Raw genomic sequence first — 18,479 nt, 5'->3', positions numbered from 1 at the left:
TCTTCATATCAGATGACAGCAAACGCCAGACGCCCTCAGGAACTAAGTTTACGTGATGATTATAAAGGCTAAATAGATGATGTCTTGCCCAGATTTGTTGTTTTCTTTAAGATGTATTTAAAGGGCATTTCTCTCACCACTTCACAAGGAATTACACCATCCTTTCAAAGCTTGGACCAAACAATTCTATACAGCATACATATAAATCTCTTCTAGAAGACAACAAAGATATAGAAACAATAAAACACTTTTGCTTAATGGTCAAAGTAATATAACGGTAGGAACCAATCAAAAACAATCACCAGTCATATTTCTGGCAGGACTAATAAACCCATCCGCTTCCCACTAGCACTGCTCTGCGTATTTCATTCTTGGAAAACAACTGCAAGCTATTTCACAAAGCAAACCTGTAGAATTCCTGCAACAAAGAACTACTTGCTAGGCTAGGAACTCCACAGCATCACTGTCCTTTGCTGATTTATATATATCAGTGTCATAAATAAGACTCAATATAAAGTTTTAGTATGTTTAAGAAGAAATCCATTACGTGCAACATAGCCAATAGTTTTTTGTTATCCTATAAAAGATTTCCGCAGACATGATCTTTGTTACTTGATAGAGCTTGTAAGAGAGGGATTTACAATCCAAGGCTAGAATTGAAGTGTTCTTCCTAGGTTTTCACTAAAATTTTCACTTGAATTTTCCATTTTGAAAGCAAAATGAAATCATCTGATTTTTTTTCTGATGAAAGAGGGCAATCTCTTCCATTATTCTCTCCCATTATTTTCCCCTTTGATTTTTCCTATATTTTTAAAAACTAGTGATTTCATCTTCCTAACAAGCTGCCCAAAAAACAAGGCAAGGGATGGTGGTGTGGGGGTAGGATATTATCAGAAACACACTGAAAGTTCTTAAGTCAGAAGTTATTTGCATTACTATAGCACTTAAGGGTGCTAGAGCAAAACACTGGGATCACAGGTACTGCAGAGAGTCAGGATAAAACATGATGCCCCTTCTCAGAGCTGCCAATGAAAGTAAAGATAAACAACACCTGATAGACGTACACCAGGGAGGAAAGATAAAGAGGGACAAGAGCTTGACAAAAACAGTCAGCATAACAGGCAGTGGGTTCAGCATATTTTGGGTTGACCTTTTTTTACAAGCATTTTGTTTATCTTGACCTTAAGGAGAGCTTTAAGGATGACATTTAAAGCAAGACAATGCAGGTCCAGATGATCTTTGTAGGGCATGCTTTTCCAACATGGAAGACAGCATTGGATAAAACAGAAAGACGCCATTAAATTTTTATAGTAAGTGAATGAAAAAAAGGCTTGCATTACTGCCCGGTGACAGTAACTGACATTTAGATCACAAATCACAAGTGATAAGCATTATGGGCTGCACTGAGAAGTACAAGAGGAAAGGCACATTTTAGATGCAGGAGGGTAGCAGTACCAGAAAAAGAGAATGTTTGACTAGGAAAATGATCTTTTCAGCAGGATTCTGAATAGACACAAGTAGCATGGCATTCTGCATCTTAAAGACGATACCATCATTAATATGCAAATACAAGGAGCGTTGGCAAGATTCTAGCAGTGTGCAGAAGAAGAAAATCAGTATTTCAATAGTGTTTGAATTTGCAAGACTTCTCTTGCAGAACACGGTAAGAATGCAATGAAAAAGGAACAGAAAGCTTGTAGATGATCCATTAGAAAATATAAATTACAGGCAAATGGTGGGGCTCAATCTGAATGACAAGAAAAACAACAGACAGTTTGGTCACAACCAAAATGTTTTAGTTGTGCTGAACTTTTGCTGACAACTGTATTTTGATAAAATGACATGCTCTCCCTACTATAGGGCAAATTACTCAACTTTTCGCATTTCATGTGACTTTATAATAACATGCCTTTAGTAAGAACTGTCAGGAAAAGGACCTAGGTTAGACCCAAGATTCCTATAACCCTATGCTATCTCCAACGGTGGCCAATGGTAGATTTTGACAGTATTAAACTATGACAGAAACATAGAAAAAAAAAGTATACTAATTCATCTTCTAAAGGTATGTAGCTCAGCTGCTTTCTAAACCAGAGCTGTTCTTTTCATGCTAAGAAGTCATCGTACCTTCTCCCTTTCTGAACTACAATTTTCTTGTAACTTGCATCACTTAAAAAAGAATCCCCTTCTGTTTGCTCTGAATCTGCCAACTCACATTTCAGCCACTTTTTTTTTTGTGTAGTAAAGAAAAGTTTTGTACTAGAGGAGAGAATAAATAATTAATGTGTTTTTATCTTCACCATGCACTCAGTAGCAGAGAAAAGTACTAAATCCTCTTCAACAGTCCATTTCTTTCAGGCTAAAAAAATTCTCCTCCATTTAAAACTTAACTCATGACAGCTGTTGTGTACCTTTGATCATCCTCACTGATTTCTTCGTGCCTTTCCTACCTGTTACCGTATGTTCGTAGACATGGCTGGGCACACAAATCAAAGCCATATGATATGATAGCCATGTAAGTTTGAGTTTTGCAGCTTTGTTCCTAGTAATCTCTAACCTACATGTTTTCACCACTTCTTGGCATTGAACTAAGTATTTTAGCATTTGTCCTCCACCTCTAGTTCAAAGCATTGAACATCATTAACCCTCTCTGCTCTGGATGCCTCAATGCAGCCAGAGAGGGATCTAGAATCATAAAACACGTGTGGCTCATCTAGGAAAAGGAGAAAGGTCTCTTATCCCACAAATGACAAAGCTATTTCCCCAGAAAGGAACTTAAGACATCATATGAAAAGCAGAAATTAATGACTATTGTTGGTGTAAATCAAACTTTATTTTTATGTGCATTTTCATAACAAGCTGGTTTTGCATATTAAATATCCAACTTCCTGGATGTCATCTACCCAGCTGACTGCAAGTGTTGCTCTGGGCCTGATAAACTTTTTCTCAATTAAGAATCAAAAAAGGGCAACTATTTTTCCTGAACTGCTAGCAAAGATACCATACTGAAGAGAAAGTTTTGTAGTCACTGTTAGGAAGACCTTACTGCAGGAATGGTCCTGATGCATATGGTAAAAAAATAAATTGTGAAAATACCTGCTTTAAATAGGCCTCCCTTTTACCATTCACAAGAAAAAAAAAATCCCACCTCACTCTGACTGCAAATCCTTAACATTCGGCATCCAGATGAAGAAATTTTTAAGACATGTGCGTACAGTGATATAATTTAGACTTCAGTTAACCTCATAATAGCAAAAAAAAAAAAAAAAAAAACAATACTTAGTTTTCTGAATACCTGCTATGGGAGATGAAACAGTATAGGGAAAAATCAAAAGGCATGTAGGAAGTCTTAGAGAATGTGAAAGTCTGGGATAAACTTCTGCATGCATTCATTTTATGTTTAATATGCACTACAGAAAAACTTCTTAAAGGTGAAAGCCTATTTTCTTAGCTTGTTTTCACATTTAACTTTCAACATATATGCATACAGAAGTAAAGCGCATCCCTTAAACCAATTATGTATAGTAGATCAGCACACTGATTCCAATTTCTTTTAAAATGAAAAATAAAACAATACAAGAGACCATGTAAGAAAAACTTTGATTCTCTTGTAATCTAAGTAACATAAAAATGTCACTCTAAATCTAGAACCTTGACCAAAGCATACACACAACTTCTGAAAAAACAGAGGTCAACTGTACACAATCATAGCGAGTTCAATAACCACCATTCACAATACAATGCTAATATTTATTCACAGTCCATGGCACATCTCAAAGATTTAATTTTCTATGTTCCAAAGATAAAGGTGAGAGCACTAGGGAGTACTGTGTATTGCAAACTTATTTTTACATTTTGCTGAGAAAAGGACACTTACCAGAAAAGAACTCAACACCCTCTCCTCTCACCCCATACGCTGACAAAGACAGAAGTCTTAGCAAAATCTTGGGCACTAAAGCCATAAATGGCATACAGAAGATGAGTGATTATACTGGGAATAATACATTTTTAACAATAAAACTTAAGAATTAAATGGCACAAGGGAATTAACATGCAGCAGGCTTAAAGCTAGTAGCCTGATGCATACTGAAATTGCGGTCAGCATGTTGTCAATATTGCCAGTTTTCTGTGGTAGTCAAAAGAGAACTTGTTTAAAGAGAGGGATTAATGGATAGGGGACCCCACAATGGATAATTACACAACTGTGATGGCTGCATTTCAGCCTCAGCTCAAAGCTCTTAAATTAGCATTCACCAAGGAACAGTTGGGTACAAAAAAGTTCGCATTTCGGGTCTATCCTTCTGCTGAAGGAGTCTCTTAGGTGGCCCTACAGCCTCACCCAATGTGAGGGTACACATGGTGAAATACATGGCATTTACTGACATTTCAATTGAGATGGCACCAAGAAAGAGGACAAAAATCAGGATGGTCTTACTACCAGAAGACTGTCTCCCATAGAAGTGATGCTTCTCTACTGTTGCATGCAAGCTTCTTGGCTACACAGGCTATTCATTTCTAATGGGCTCTGGTTCTCCTACCCAACTGTTCATTGCCTGCACCCACAACAAACTGTTTTACAATGGATCGCAAACCTGGGGAATTATTCCCTTCTACGAACTGACAGCATGCTAAGCATCCTGGATTTATGGCCATTCAGGTAATACCTAAATACAAAGGAGAAGCAATCTGATCACCAAACGTTAGATGCAGAATGTCCCTTCCACATACTACCCTGCTCCCTTACACTGACCTGGCCCACAGTCAGAGCAAAGTCATCCAACTGTGCCAACATCAAGGAAAAAACTAGCATCTCACTCTTCCAGGGAACACCTCAGGAGATTACAGTCAGTCAAAAATTACCTACCCCACCAAAGCCTCTAGAAATCGTTACTTTTTTTTTTTTTTTTTTAAAGGAATCAGAAAAGATCACTAAGATAACTTGAGGTCACTCTTGGACATGCCTATGGTCTCTTGTCACCCTAGGAACATCTTCCCTCCACAGTGCCCCTCACTTTATCCATTTCTGGGACTGATACAGCAACAATGAGGTCCTTCTGAAAAGTGCTTGAATATCTACAGGCAGGAAGTACCATATAAAGACCTACATTTGTTTCAATTAGAACAGCACCAGCCAAAAAAAAGGTTGTAATTCGTCATATGAATATAGTTTTCACCCACCCAGAGCCCCACACAAGACAGAAAGGAGTTGTCTACACGCCTCCACAGCTTGCACATGCAAGGCTACAACTAAGAAGGAATATTCTGGCCTCCCTTAGGCTACAAACATAAAATAAGCTGTCATTCTAGCAAGGAAACACAAATCGCTTGCTTCACTGGACTAGGAACAGGAACGAACAGATACAGAAGGCAGACAGAAATACTCTAATGTAGCCTCTCTCATCTCTCTCTCTGTAGGGAGTCATTTTTTGCAATGAGCCACAACAAAATTATACATCTTGTCCCGCTTTCAGCTCAAAGGTCATAGGAGTACAAAACTCTACTTAGCAGGGTTATAAAAGCAGAAAGGGGCGGGTGACAATTTGCTTGAATAAAAGACCGAGAGCTACAGGATTACAAAAAAATACTAATAAAAAAAAAAAAAACACAACACTTATCAATTTCTGTAATCCAACAGCAAATAAAGCACACCACAGGCATTGCTGGTGATGCTTGGTGGGTACTTGTTGGTGATGGTTGGCTTTTTTCTTTTCTTTTTTTTTTTTTTTTCCAAATAGCTCTTTGATTTTGGACTGCATCCATTTCCATTATTGTGACTACTCTTCATATAGTAATTAACTAGAAACCAGAGTGCACTTCTCTAGCCAAGTCTTCGTTTTGTAAATTTTGTTGTACATCAACACCATTAACCAGGCACCATATTTCAAGCTGGTATTTCTAAGATTCAGTGAAAATATATGTCAGCAATGTTGCAACTCAAGCAATTAAAATGTTGAATCTTTGACTCCGTATATCTCTGTGTGCCTGTGTACTCACTCCTGGGAACGTTCATGTCAGATGGACAAAACAGTACTCACCACCAGTACCAGCATCTGTCCCAAGACCTACGGAAGGCAGCAGACCTCTCCCACTTAGCAGAGATGCTGCTGGATCAGGAACTTTGCACTTGAGAACTTTTTGGATTGACTGGACATTAGCTTTCAGGCATTTATTTTTTGAGAACCAGGAGCCCCAGGGTCCATCCCTGCTACCACCAGTCCTCCACGCTGCCCCATGCCATTCACATCTTTCCCAGTTGCCAGCAGGGATCAGATGGTAACAGGGCAAAACAACCTGTTAGCAACAGCAATGCCACTGCAGCAACTCCTGCTATTAACAATAGCAAGAAAGACCTTTCCCAACTAGCATCTCCCTATTCAATATAAAGAACACAACTGAAGCTTCTCCCCACCCCTTCCCAGTTAGGAGAGAGAGGAGCAGAATGCTACAAAGCTGATCTACCCTCCAGTAGGTGAGAGGATATGGGAACACCTGACCCTGCCAACTAAAGGACAAATTAATGCTATTTTGGAGGAACAACACACAGAAGCATTGCTTTATGACTAACACACTCTTATTCATTAAAGATTTCCCTTTAGAGGCCATCATTGAATAATTCCCGTTGCCTGCTCTAAATGTAAGAAGTACAGCAAATAAATAGTCATTCCTTTTTTAAAGCTGACAAGCTTAAAGCTTTTCTCTCTATCTCTGATAACTTGGTGACTGAAATGTGGTGTGGGTTTCAAAGAATCCTGCTCTGTCTCTCTGCAGAGCCCATCAGCAGAACAAATAAATTACCAGTGTTTGGATTCTCATTACCTCAAATTAGCCTCAGCCTAAAATGACAGGAGCAGAGCCAAGCTTTTTGTGGGTCCTTACAGAACACCTGTTAGCACTCCATAAAAGACACAGAAAAGGGAGGGCAGGTTTCTCTCTTCTGTCTGCCAACAACAAAGCTTTCCTGCCAGACTATTGATACCTCTTCTGACAGCAACTTTCAGCCAGCACACCCACACCACTTTTAATCCTCAAACAATAAATCAAAGTTGCCTTGTTCGGAACTGTCCCCGAGGAGAGCAGTGACTGCACCAGGGAACTGGTGAGGCAGGGAGGGGGCAGGAACAACTGGGAATAGAAGGACATCAGTACCAGTAACATGTTCCATCACCTCACAGAAACAATAATTACACCCATTCAAAATCTAAGCTAAAGTAGTAGGTTTATATGCAAGCCTAAAAAAGGTTAGGATGAAAAAAAAAAAAAAAAAAGGCAATTTCAAAGGAGGACATTCTGGTTGTCAGGGGAAAGTGAGTTACAAAATCAAAGCATCCTGTTTGGTCATTCACTTAAATGGTTCCACTGGACACTTCTAGGCTGCAGGCATAGGATCAAGGACAGAGAAAGGTTGGTGTATTTTCAGATGGGACCAACTAACCCACTCCAAAATGCACCCAAAACAAAACCACCTGTGAAGAGCCAGTGGATGACTTAAAGGTGGCCATTACAGCAGCCACTTTCACCTCTCTTATGCTGCTCCCATTACAGCTTGGCATGCTTACAAGTCCCATCCACTTGCAGCACAGAGGCATTAATAACACATCTGCAGACTAATACCATGGTTATGAGTTTTAGGCTATACCATGGAACAAAACATTAAGAGAGTGAATCCAGCAGCTTTCCATGAAATCCTCCCCCTGAGGCCTGGTTACATTCCGTATCCCAAACACTGGAAGGACTGGTGACACTATGATTTTCCAGGAGCTGATTCTGATGACATACTTCCCAGGCATCCAGCTGGCTCTTTCATTCACACCTCTCTCCCCTCCTTCTGTCCTGTTACTGATGGGGAGAGAATTTTTACAACCTGCAGATGATGCCAATGACCCTCTTCCTACCCAAATTAGGTGCAACAGCAACAGGACACAGGAGTTCAAGCAAAAATCACCCAAGCAGAAGACTGATTTATGAAGTGTCTGAACAAGTACTGGCTTGCTAATATCGAAGACTTTAAAGGGGGAAAAATAGCAGGATTTAACTGCAGTTGTAAGGCTGACCATATGCATGGAACAGGCATAAGCCCAAACATAACAAGCCTGCCCACAGCTGTGGTATACTTAATCAAGTCTTACAGACTAATTATTTTGCACATCTAACTCTGACACCTGTGAAAATTGTCTTATTTCAGCTGTGGGCAAAAAGTATTTAAATAACTCTCTCAGTAATAATAATAATAATAATAATAATAATAAGAATAAGAATAAGAATAAGAATAATAATTTTCTTCAGTCTGAGATGTCCACAAGCTGATACTGCAGTACCCAGGCACTGCAGAGGGAATATTTGACTGAAGCCATATTAAAACTCCTACTCACACGAGAATGCTCATTCCCATTAATATCTAATTGCAGGCCCTTAGAAGCAAACATCTTTTGTCTTCCATGAAAGAAAATAAGGGGATAGAAACATCAGAAACATTCTCTCTCCAAAAAATCTGCACTGTCTTCTCATTGAAATTTAATTCGCACCACTACAAAGTTGGACTCAAAATCTAATTCTTGTATCATATTAGTCTTGAAAGTGATTCCATCAGTATGGGTATAGTATTAACAGTATTGTCTGCTAAAAGTGCATAAAAAGCTTTTAAGATTTATTTTCCTCAGCAGTAGACAGCCTAACTACTGCTTTGCTTTGACTATGCTAACAGTAATAAAAACAGTGTGTATGTGTGTATATATATATAAAAGGAATTAAATGGTGCATGACAACTGCATAAGTGAACACCACAGCATACAAACGAAAAAAAAAGCTATTTTTTGCAAGTCTGAGCCAGTTCCCATTGCTGCAAGAAATATGAAATCTGAAAGGCACCTGAGAGGGTTTTTTTTAAGACTTTAAATATGCTTTTAAATACTTTCACACTATCACTCAAAATAGCAAAACAGACCAAAAGGACAGAGTTAACTCTATGCAAATATTGTCCTCTCAGTGAGTATCTCACACAGTGCTACTGGTAGCAACAGAATGTTTATACAGCATAAGATAGATAAGGAGGCTTTTCACTTACACCTAGGCCAGAAACAAAGAAGGCGGCAGTTCCCAGTAGAGCAAAGTTGCATTTCTGAGTATTCCCACCTAATGTAGACAGAAGGCTAGCCATAACAAGCTACAAGCAAACTATTTACCCACTTCTAAGGAGCACTTGTAAATTTCAATTGTGTTTAAATGTCTAACTATACTTTCATTTCATCAAAAAGCTTCATCAGGACAATAAAGCTACCAGCTTGACCTACAGGGGCTGGTAGGTTAATCTATTCTGACCTTATCTTTATTCTGTCATGATACTGAAAGATTGCTTGAATCTTTCATCAGCATTTAACAATGCCAACACAATCACCCTTTTCTAACACAGACATCCTTTTACTACAGCACTCCTCCAAAGTGCAAAGCACTGCCTGGAGCAAGTGTGCTCTAACTAAAATTTTAAATCATCGGCAATACTAAAATATTTTCAAAAACTAACTGTAAAATAAACCAAAATGAAGTGTTTCACCCACAGAACTGAGGGAAGAAGCAAACAACCAAAAGCAGATTTTTTTTTTTTTTTTTTTACCTTGTATTTATGTATCTCTATGACTTCTGGCATCTGACTGTCAAGTTTAGATAATATGCTCTTATTAACTGTCAATCACTTTTTTATTTATAGTATTTTCACTCAAATGGATGAAACTAGACAAAAAAAGCTACTACTTGATAAAATAACTGCCTTGTAACAACAGCTTTAATCATATAGACCTCAGCACTTCATATTTTAGTAACTATTGGCTTGTTTTCAAAACCCATTCCATGAAGGTACTCAGCACTAAATATAGCAAAGCAGTCAGTTAAAATTAAGCACATACTTAGGTCCACATAAGTCAACAGCTGAATTCAATGACTGACACTCAATGACTGATTTAATCAATCAACTCTCATATATTTAAAGTTCACATAGCCTATGCTTAAAAGCCTTTCTGGAGAAAAATCTCAAGTGCTTAATACTTTATAGTGCACAAACCTACATAACCATTTCCCTCCCTTTAATAATACAATAACTATCTGTATGAATAAACTCTGTAGACCCTGTAACAACATGTTAGAAGGTAGCTTTGAGAACAGCAAGAGTTATAAGAACAGACTTTCAGTCCAGGATCTTTCGTGCATGCACATTCAACTTGAAAATTGGTCATTCTTCACATGACTTATGGGGCAATGAAACATTTTAAAAGGAAAAGAGTTGTATTTTCATTTGACGCATCTGTTAGACCACCTATTCTTCAGTTTCAACAACTACATTTTGATTTAACTTTCCACACCCGTAAATGGTTTGGTAACACAAGCAGGTATTAAAAGGCACAAACAGCCGTCAGGCACTTAAATGACATTTGGAAATGCCTTGAAAAATCTGTGACAATCATTTTAAATATGATCTCAGGAACAAAGGCTAATCTATTCCTAATTAGATTTAGGCAGATACTTAAAATAACAGTCAAGACTAAGTGCCCTCACCTTTTTCCAAAGGCAGGATCATTAAAGAGCAGGGAAGTAAACAAGAAGACAACAACTACTGTATGCAATGCAATGGAAATGAAGAACAAAAGAGCTTTTCCTTTGTTTGCATAGGATGTCCTTACAAAATACTTATCATAGGACTTGAGTACCTCGAAAGTTCCTACCTTGAAAAGCTGTGACATAACCAACAATCATGTAATTCAGTTCAAAATTCATTGCCTGGATACTCTGATACCTCTCTCTTCGAACAGCTGCCTGGTAGCTTTCTTCCATTTTCTTGGTGCAGCATGTTGGCGCTCTATGCTGACAGATCTGTAAATCTGACTCTATTAGAAGAAGGGGAACAAAAAGAAACACAAGAATTAGAAAATATTCTGAGTTGCACCTTAAAAATAAATAATGCTTCTTAATGTCAATGTAAAAAACACATTAAAAAAAAATAAATGAAACACAAAGCATAAAAATACTTAAATAGAACATGAGGACACAGGAGAATTACTGAAGACGCACATTCAAAGGGGCAACATCTCCACTCTAAAACTTCTGCTAAGAGCAGATCTTTAACATCTGAGTGAAAAACATGCCTTTAGATTAGGATCCAATATGTACCTGTGTAGTGTCTCAAGAAACCACCTATTCGCCTCCTACAGTAGAAGCCCCTCAAAAACCTGTAGACTACTAAGCAGCTCAAAAAATAATTAAAAAAAAAAAAAGTTAAAAAGCATTAGCACCTTCCAAAAGCTATGGCAACTTGGTGGCCTTAGCTCCTGACTAAATCAGATTTACAAAAAAGAAATAGTGAAAAAAAAAAAAAAAAACAAACAAGCAGCAACAGTTACCACAAAATATAATTGATTTCTGTAGCAGACTGAATGTAGCTACGTAAGGCCAGAGGTAAGAAACTATCAAGACACATTTACAGAGACCCAGAGCTATATACAGATGGCAAGTCATGGACTGCTATTTCAACTTCTGAGCCTAAGTAGTACTGAAAGTCAACAGGTATTCACCTAAAATGATCATCTCTATACTTAGCCATGTACAGACAGACCTCCACCTACCTAACACTTACCTTAGAATTTCTGAAAGCAAGATATGGTCTGCCTGTATTTAGCAAAGGCACTGCAGTTATTCCCTCTTGAAGTTACAGAAAAAGTTTAAAGTCTATTATAAAAATTCTTATTTCTTTTGAAGAATATTTTGGTTCTAGTTTTTTTTTTTTATTATTTCATCTTTGTATGTGTTTCAGTTAAGTTCAATGCCCTTGATTAGGAAGCCTATGTTGCATGGAGTTGTGAATGACATTTAGGCTCCATTTGCCACACTCCACCGTATCTGCAGGTATCATCAAGTTCTAGAAACAAGATGCTAAAAAATATCGATAAATGCATTCTCATGCTTCATGTAATATATGTTTTAAATGGGGAAAAAAAAAAACTGACTTCAGTTTAGAGACAAAATCTAAAAACAGAGGGGTGGGGGAAAATAAAGAGCCAAAAAAGCCACAACACATTAAAAAGAAGCTATTTCCAACGTATTTCTCAGTAAACCAATGTAAGAACTCCCCAGCAAGAGATGTCACAACAGTGCCACTTCCCCTCACCTCACACTGAAAATGGCGGCAGGCAGGTCAGGGCCGTGGGGCCTGGTAGGCTTCAGCCACAGCTGCCTGCACCTCCAGCGGCCCCTCTGCTGTCCCTTCATGGCTGTGGGGCAGCAATCGCCCTCTCCCAGTGGCCCTGCCTCACCATCACAGAGCTCCCCTCCAATAGGGCCTGCGGCCGCCTGAAGACCTGCTAGGCCCTGGCCCTCTGGCCCCCAGGGAACCCCTGGCTTTAAGTCGATTGGACACAAACAGCCCCGACTCTCCAAAATGATGAGTTCCTCTGTAAAATTTCACTCAGGACACCAGAGAACCGAGCCACAGGACATGAACATTGATGAGCAATTATACTGCGTTAATTGTCGCCATCTGGCTGTGCAGGTTAACGCACAGTAAGACGGCACGTGCAGTTGACAATGATGAAGAAATAAGTAGCAGGGTTCACCAGACATATTGAAAAAGCCACAGGAAAGCATCCAAACAATCACCATTCAGGGCCAGCTCCAGGCCAACAAATCAATAAATCTTACATGCCGAAAAAGTCAAAACACTGACCTGCTTGACATCATATTTGACCCAAAAACTTTTCTTCCAGTGTGTAACAACTCTTTGGAAAGTGCAGCTAATTCACAGCAAAAACGTCAAAGCCAAAGTGAAATATTTCAATGAATTTAGATTCCGATTGCAGTTCAGAAAATAAACAGTTATGGAAGACAGGGCTGACTCAAGATACCATTTTGGAGGTGGATTTGTTTCAGTTTCTGATGCAAGCTTAGAAATAGGAGCAACGACCACCCGCGTTACCCTGAGGTCCCAGAAGGACGGGACCAACTCGCGCCAGTAGAGGCTGGCAGGCGGCTGAAAGCAGCAGCGGGAGGCCTGCGCGCTCGTCACCGGCTGGGCACGCTCTCCTGCTCTCCTGTGCCAGAGAAGCTGGCCCAGGTTGAAATTAGCTTCTTGGCCAGGCTAATTTTAACTTGGAGCAGTTCCCTGATGTCGCTCACCCCACGAGCATATGTTTGTTCTGTCAGAAGGAAGCAGGGGTTGGGAAAGGACCACTTTTCTGAGTTGGCAGCTCGGAGCACGTGTGAAATGATAGTGCAGACTCCTGAGTGACTAAGACGTTTTACAGCACGGGGGCAAGAGCAGAAGGGTTGTGTTACTAGGCCTCTGCAATGCCAACCTGTTCTTCAGAGCATTTTTCCTTGCACCAGTCCTCCCAGGTTTTGTTTGAAAGCCCCTTGTGAGGCTTAGACCTGCATCCGAAGTATTTGAAGCACAGCTGTCAGGTCTGCCTCTTTGCACCAAGGAATCACAAGGATCAAAATCTCCAAAAATCTCTAGGAGTGCAGACATCTCAGCTGTAACCACACTCCTTGAATTCCCCACTCAAGTATCTTCTTGGATGAACACTCCAGGAGCCTGAAGATTAGTTTTTGTTGGGCCAGAACCAAAGTTATGCAGAGAGCACTCAACTAGGAACAGCAGCACCAAGCCCCTGACTGTTGAGGAGACTGATGCAGAGCACAGACCATTAAAAGACTGGCAAAGAACAAGCCCAAGTTCCCTTGCAAGACCTATCAGGTCAGTACTGTCTTGCACAGAGCTTGGCAGTTTCTCTTGCTTCAGTGTTAGCCTGAGGGTATGACTTTTAACACAATTACAGAAACCTAATAAAAGTTTTCAGTACTACAAAAGCCTGGGTGCTGAGATTAAATTAGAGCTGATTATTTGTATCTGAGTCTTTAATAACACTGAAGCCAAAATGAATTTATCTTATCTCTCTTGTTAATGCAAAATATACTCTCCAACTGAAAAAAAAAAAAAAAAAAGAGGGAAGGAAGACCATATGACTCAGAGGTGACCAAAGGATATACTGCCTGAACACTACTATTGCATGGGCACTGCAGATCGCCAACAGGGGGAAAACCTAAAGGGGAAACTCCTTTCTCAAGTTTAGGAGCAAAGCCATTCTGTATACCAGAAAAAAAGGCAAAAAAAAAAAAAAAAGCATCAAAGCATTATTTATAAATAAGAGGGTAGGAGACTTATCAATAGCATTATTTCAGCAACTGATCCTGATTATTTCTCTTTAGGAAGCATACCTGCTTTCTTCAAGTAGCTCCTTATTTCCTGTACCACCATAAAACAGTTTAGTTTGGAAGGGATCTCCACAGGTCATCTAGATCAGCCCTCCCCTTAAAGCAAGTCAAACTACATCAAACTACTTCATCCAGCCAAGTTTCAAGCATCTGCAAGGATAGGTGATGCCACAACTTCTTTGGGCATTTGTTCCAATATTTGACCACCATCCTCATGGTAAAAAATACATTTTAAAAAATACATCTAATCAGAACTTCCCACATTCCTACTTGTATCTATTGCTTCTCATCCTATCACCGTGTGCCTTCAAGAATCTGGTTTTAATTTCTCCATTTCCTTCCAATACAGAGTTGAAGCCAGCAGTAAGATCTCCCTTAATTTTCTGAATGCACCCAGCTCTCCCAGCCTCTATTCCTATGACATGCGCCCCAGCCCCTGAGCAGGATGGGAACCCTCCACGAGACTTGCTCCACTATGCCAACATCCTTGTACTGGGAGCCCAAAGCTGGACAGATTTAGTCTTATGTGTCAAAAAATGAAAATTCCTGTCATCAAGCAGCAAGCCATGCTCTTGGTAAAACAGCCCAGCACGCAGCTGGCTGCCTTGGCCACATAGGCACACTGCTACCTCCTGTTAACTTCTTGTCTGCTGGGACCCTTTTCTGCAGAGTTGCTTTTTAACTGGTCAGCTGTTAAACAAGGGATTACTTCATCCCCAGTTCCCAGAAGGAGGACTCACCAAGTAATTATGGTGAATCATTATGGCACAAAGAATCACACCTTTCTGTTCATCTGCAGTTTGACAGACAAAAAGACTTTTCACTCAAATATTTGTTCAAATTTTTACTGTAACTATTTCACTGGAACACATTCAGGGCACTGACAGGCATGGAAGAAACAATTTATGGGCTAATACAATATAGCACATGGCCAATTTGTCACATCGAATTCCCTGGCTTAAAGGAATAAAACTGGAGCAATCCCACCCTTTCTCAATTAAAGCAGGAATGGCATCCTCAGCTTGCACTTTGAGGGGGTTCTATAGTACAAATATCTATTCATCTGTGTTTCTACATTGCAGGATCTGGGAAACTGGAGTGATGATTAAAAAAAAAAAAAAGGATTAAGTATTTTGCTGCAATTTAAAAAGTCACATTCAGGGCAAGAAAAATTACACTAGACTGGACCATACTGGAAAGCAACGATTCCTACTCAAAATTCCTGAAACCTTAAGGCAAGTAATACATGCCAGAGGCATCATCTATCACTACCTCTCTCTCATAGTTATAAAATACTTAAGGTGCCAAATTCACATAAATCTACTGATCCCTATCTGGTGTCAATCAGGCCAGTTCTGCTGAAGTCAGCTGCAGTGTGTTCTGTTGTGTTGTTTGCTTACTTTTGGTTTTAAATCAACAGAGTTTGGGGACTCCACTCTAAACTTTGGTACAGATGAAGTCTAACAGACCTTGGCCATTAAAGGTAGTTGAATTAGGATACTTGTAAGTTCCCAAAAGCAAAGAGAGGCCTGCTATTTAGGAATAGAATGCACTCCTCTCAGAAGCTAAACATGTATTCGTTTTGTTAGCTCACCATGTAACTTAACAGTGCTTTGGACACACAGCAGACATGTCAAACACCCTGCCCTGTCTTTAAATGCTGCACACACTGTAAAAGTTATACTCTGAAACAAGAAAAACAGATCTTTCACAGGCACTAATCACTGCACCTCCAGAATTTTGTCAGATGGGCTGATTTGAATGAGCTGAGCCTACAGCTTCCATGGCATATTCCTGAACAAGCACTATCTAACAAGCAAGTTCAGTGAGATCTGCCCTCTAATAGCTATTATTCCTTTATATCATCACAAACTTTTCAACAGTATTTCTAAACAAAGCTCTTATCCAAAACCCGAGGTTTTAATGCTGTTACAAATGTCTTCGAAACTCCAAGATTCATTACGCCTCAGTAACACAGAAGGTGCCAGAAGAACCTTGCATTGAGTCTGGCCCAGCTGAACAGGAGCCAACACTTTGTCCTTCTTGAGACTCATCTGTCTGGTGCGGCTGCTGCCTCAGCTAGAGGGAAATTCAGCAATTAGAAGCAACTAATTCAGGGAAGAAGGCAAAAACAAATGGAAAAGGAAACAAATTCCAACCAGGGCTCCCCCTGCAGCTGCATGAGAAAAGCCCACGCTAGCACAGCCACATCAGGGAGGGGAAACGCAGCCACTGTTGGCTGTCAGAAGTTTGAGAGTCCTGTCTTTACGGAGCTCGTGTGCCATAGCAGCACTAAAGCCATCACCACCTATAGCTGCAAGGCCACTCTTGAGAAACACTCATCCACAAAAACACAAACCAACTTTACCTAGCAGCAAGCACAGCTCAATCCCACTGCAGCTTTAACATTTTCACACTAGAAAGTAACTCAAAATACATTAAACTCACCAAGCATGATAGGTGAATAATATAATGGCTACTATTGGATTTAGCAGTCTTCTAAATACCATAGTTATTATACCTCAAGTAGCACATGCCAGGAGTTACCAGAAAAATCAACAAGCAGTGCAACAGACTGATAGGAGCACAGCATCGCACACTGCTTCAAATGAGTGCTATACATTAAATAGCAACTAACCCTATAAACCTGCTCCCATGAGCAAGGGGTAAACATCCAGGTAGGCTACAGGGAGAAGAGATTTTATTCCTCTAAATTAGCTTTAATAATAAGAATATGTAAACAAAGGATCCTTTGACATACTGTTTTAAAGCCAAAAAGCTGAAGAAATACCAAAGCAATATTGACCACAGAACCTGATTTTGTCCTTTCTCTGCTTATGCAGCATGACAGCCTACAAGCACAGCTTGGAAAGTACAAGTCATGAAAATTTCTTTTCTCTAATCCCTTGTTGTACATTAACAGAGATATTGTTTAACACGATCAGTGGACTTTACCTTCTTACTGCTATTCTAAGCTACACTGAAGCATCACTAACAGCCATGAGCAGATGTGCTCCTGGAGCTGAAACAATCAAGCCTAAGAGATAAACAACTCCAGTTTTATCAAGCACCACTTAGATGATCTACTAATGTAACTATTAGCATATGTAGCTACTTCCTACTCCAGTCAAGTCAAAAGAGCTTGCATGAGCTCAAGAGTTCTTTAGTAGGCACACACACTAAAAAATAATATATATATATATAAGTAATAATACAGGAGGACCATTTTGATTGCACAGGAATTATGCCATACATAAATCCAGGGGGGGTGAGCAACCTTGAATGAAAAAGGAAGAGGAACAGCAAGAAGCACTAGATGTCATGACTCCAGTGAGCTGGCAGCATCAGCAAGTGCCAAAGCTTGCAGGACAGCTGGAGACCATCAAACCCTGGCCCTGATCAACTTCCAAAGCAGGGACTCTTCAAAATATACAGGTCTTAAGGGCAGCATGCTGCTGAGTACTTTTTGTCTGTTTTTTTTTCCCCTCACTTCCTTGTTTGCCCAGTTTTCACCGCTCTTGTATTCTGATTTTTTGGCCTAGTTTCCAAATCATCTCCTGCCCTACACCCTTGATTACTGCATGACTATACTCAGTAGCTTTTGCACCTTGGCTGTACCGCATGGAACCTGCCTCATTCTGGGACCTGATGAGCAGAACACGTCTATGCACTAAACTGGATGTCCCTCCACTCACAGAAACCTCACCCAGTGAATATGTGGAACAGGTCCTCCTCTTCCCACTTCTTGTCCTCCTCAAACAAGACCCTCTTCTACTGCTCTTTCCCAAAGCCTTCACTCAACTTCCCATCTGCCTGCGAATATCTTTATTTCTTCGACCACTTGCATACCTGTGGGTTGTTTCAGTGAAGCAGTGCAGCCAGGAGACTGTTACAGCTCCTAGGCCACAACTTCTCTGAAAACAAGAAGGAGCTGCTGCAGGTAGAGGCCTTCTCATGCCACTCATCCCCAGTTTTCCTTAGAAACTCTGGCTGCACCTGGGAAGCTGAAGGGAAACAGTCATTGAGGCTGTTGCTGCTGTTGTTGCTTGCCTCGTATTTGATTCTCTGATGTGGTTCCCGTGAGCACTCACTGATCTGCCACAGCACCCTCACCCAAATCATTCTTAACAGATGATTTGCCTTAATGTAAGGGATGAGAGCTTGGGAAGTGCCAGGTGCTAAGAAGGGCAAGCGTTATCTGCCTTGCCCATGGAAGAGCACAGGAATTACCA

General features: G+C 40.1%; 1 protein-coding gene across 5 annotated transcripts in view; it reads right to left on the bottom strand.

Moving 5' to 3' along the window:
• The window catches only part of LOC101803486 (glypican-5), a 414,617-nt gene that overhangs the window by 338,492 nt on the left and 57,646 nt on the right, over nt 1–18,479 (bottom strand). For all 5 annotated transcript variants that reach the window (XM_021268756.4, XM_072042426.1, XM_038183389.2 and 2 more), the window contains one exon: nt 10,707–10,868. In XM_021268756.4, the coding sequence (XP_021124431.1) occupies nt 10,707–10,815 (109 nt within the window). In that variant the 5' untranslated portion in view covers nt 10,816–10,868. The remainder of the gene's footprint in view (nt 1–10,706; nt 10,869–18,479) is intronic.

This window comes from Anas platyrhynchos, chromosome 9 (assembly GCF_047663525.1).
Source record: "Anas platyrhynchos isolate ZD024472 breed Pekin duck chromosome 9, IASCAAS_PekinDuck_T2T, whole genome shotgun sequence".
Taxonomy (NCBI): domain Eukaryota; kingdom Metazoa; phylum Chordata; class Aves; order Anseriformes; family Anatidae; genus Anas; species Anas platyrhynchos.
This window is presented reverse-complemented; position numbering and strand designations above follow the sequence as displayed.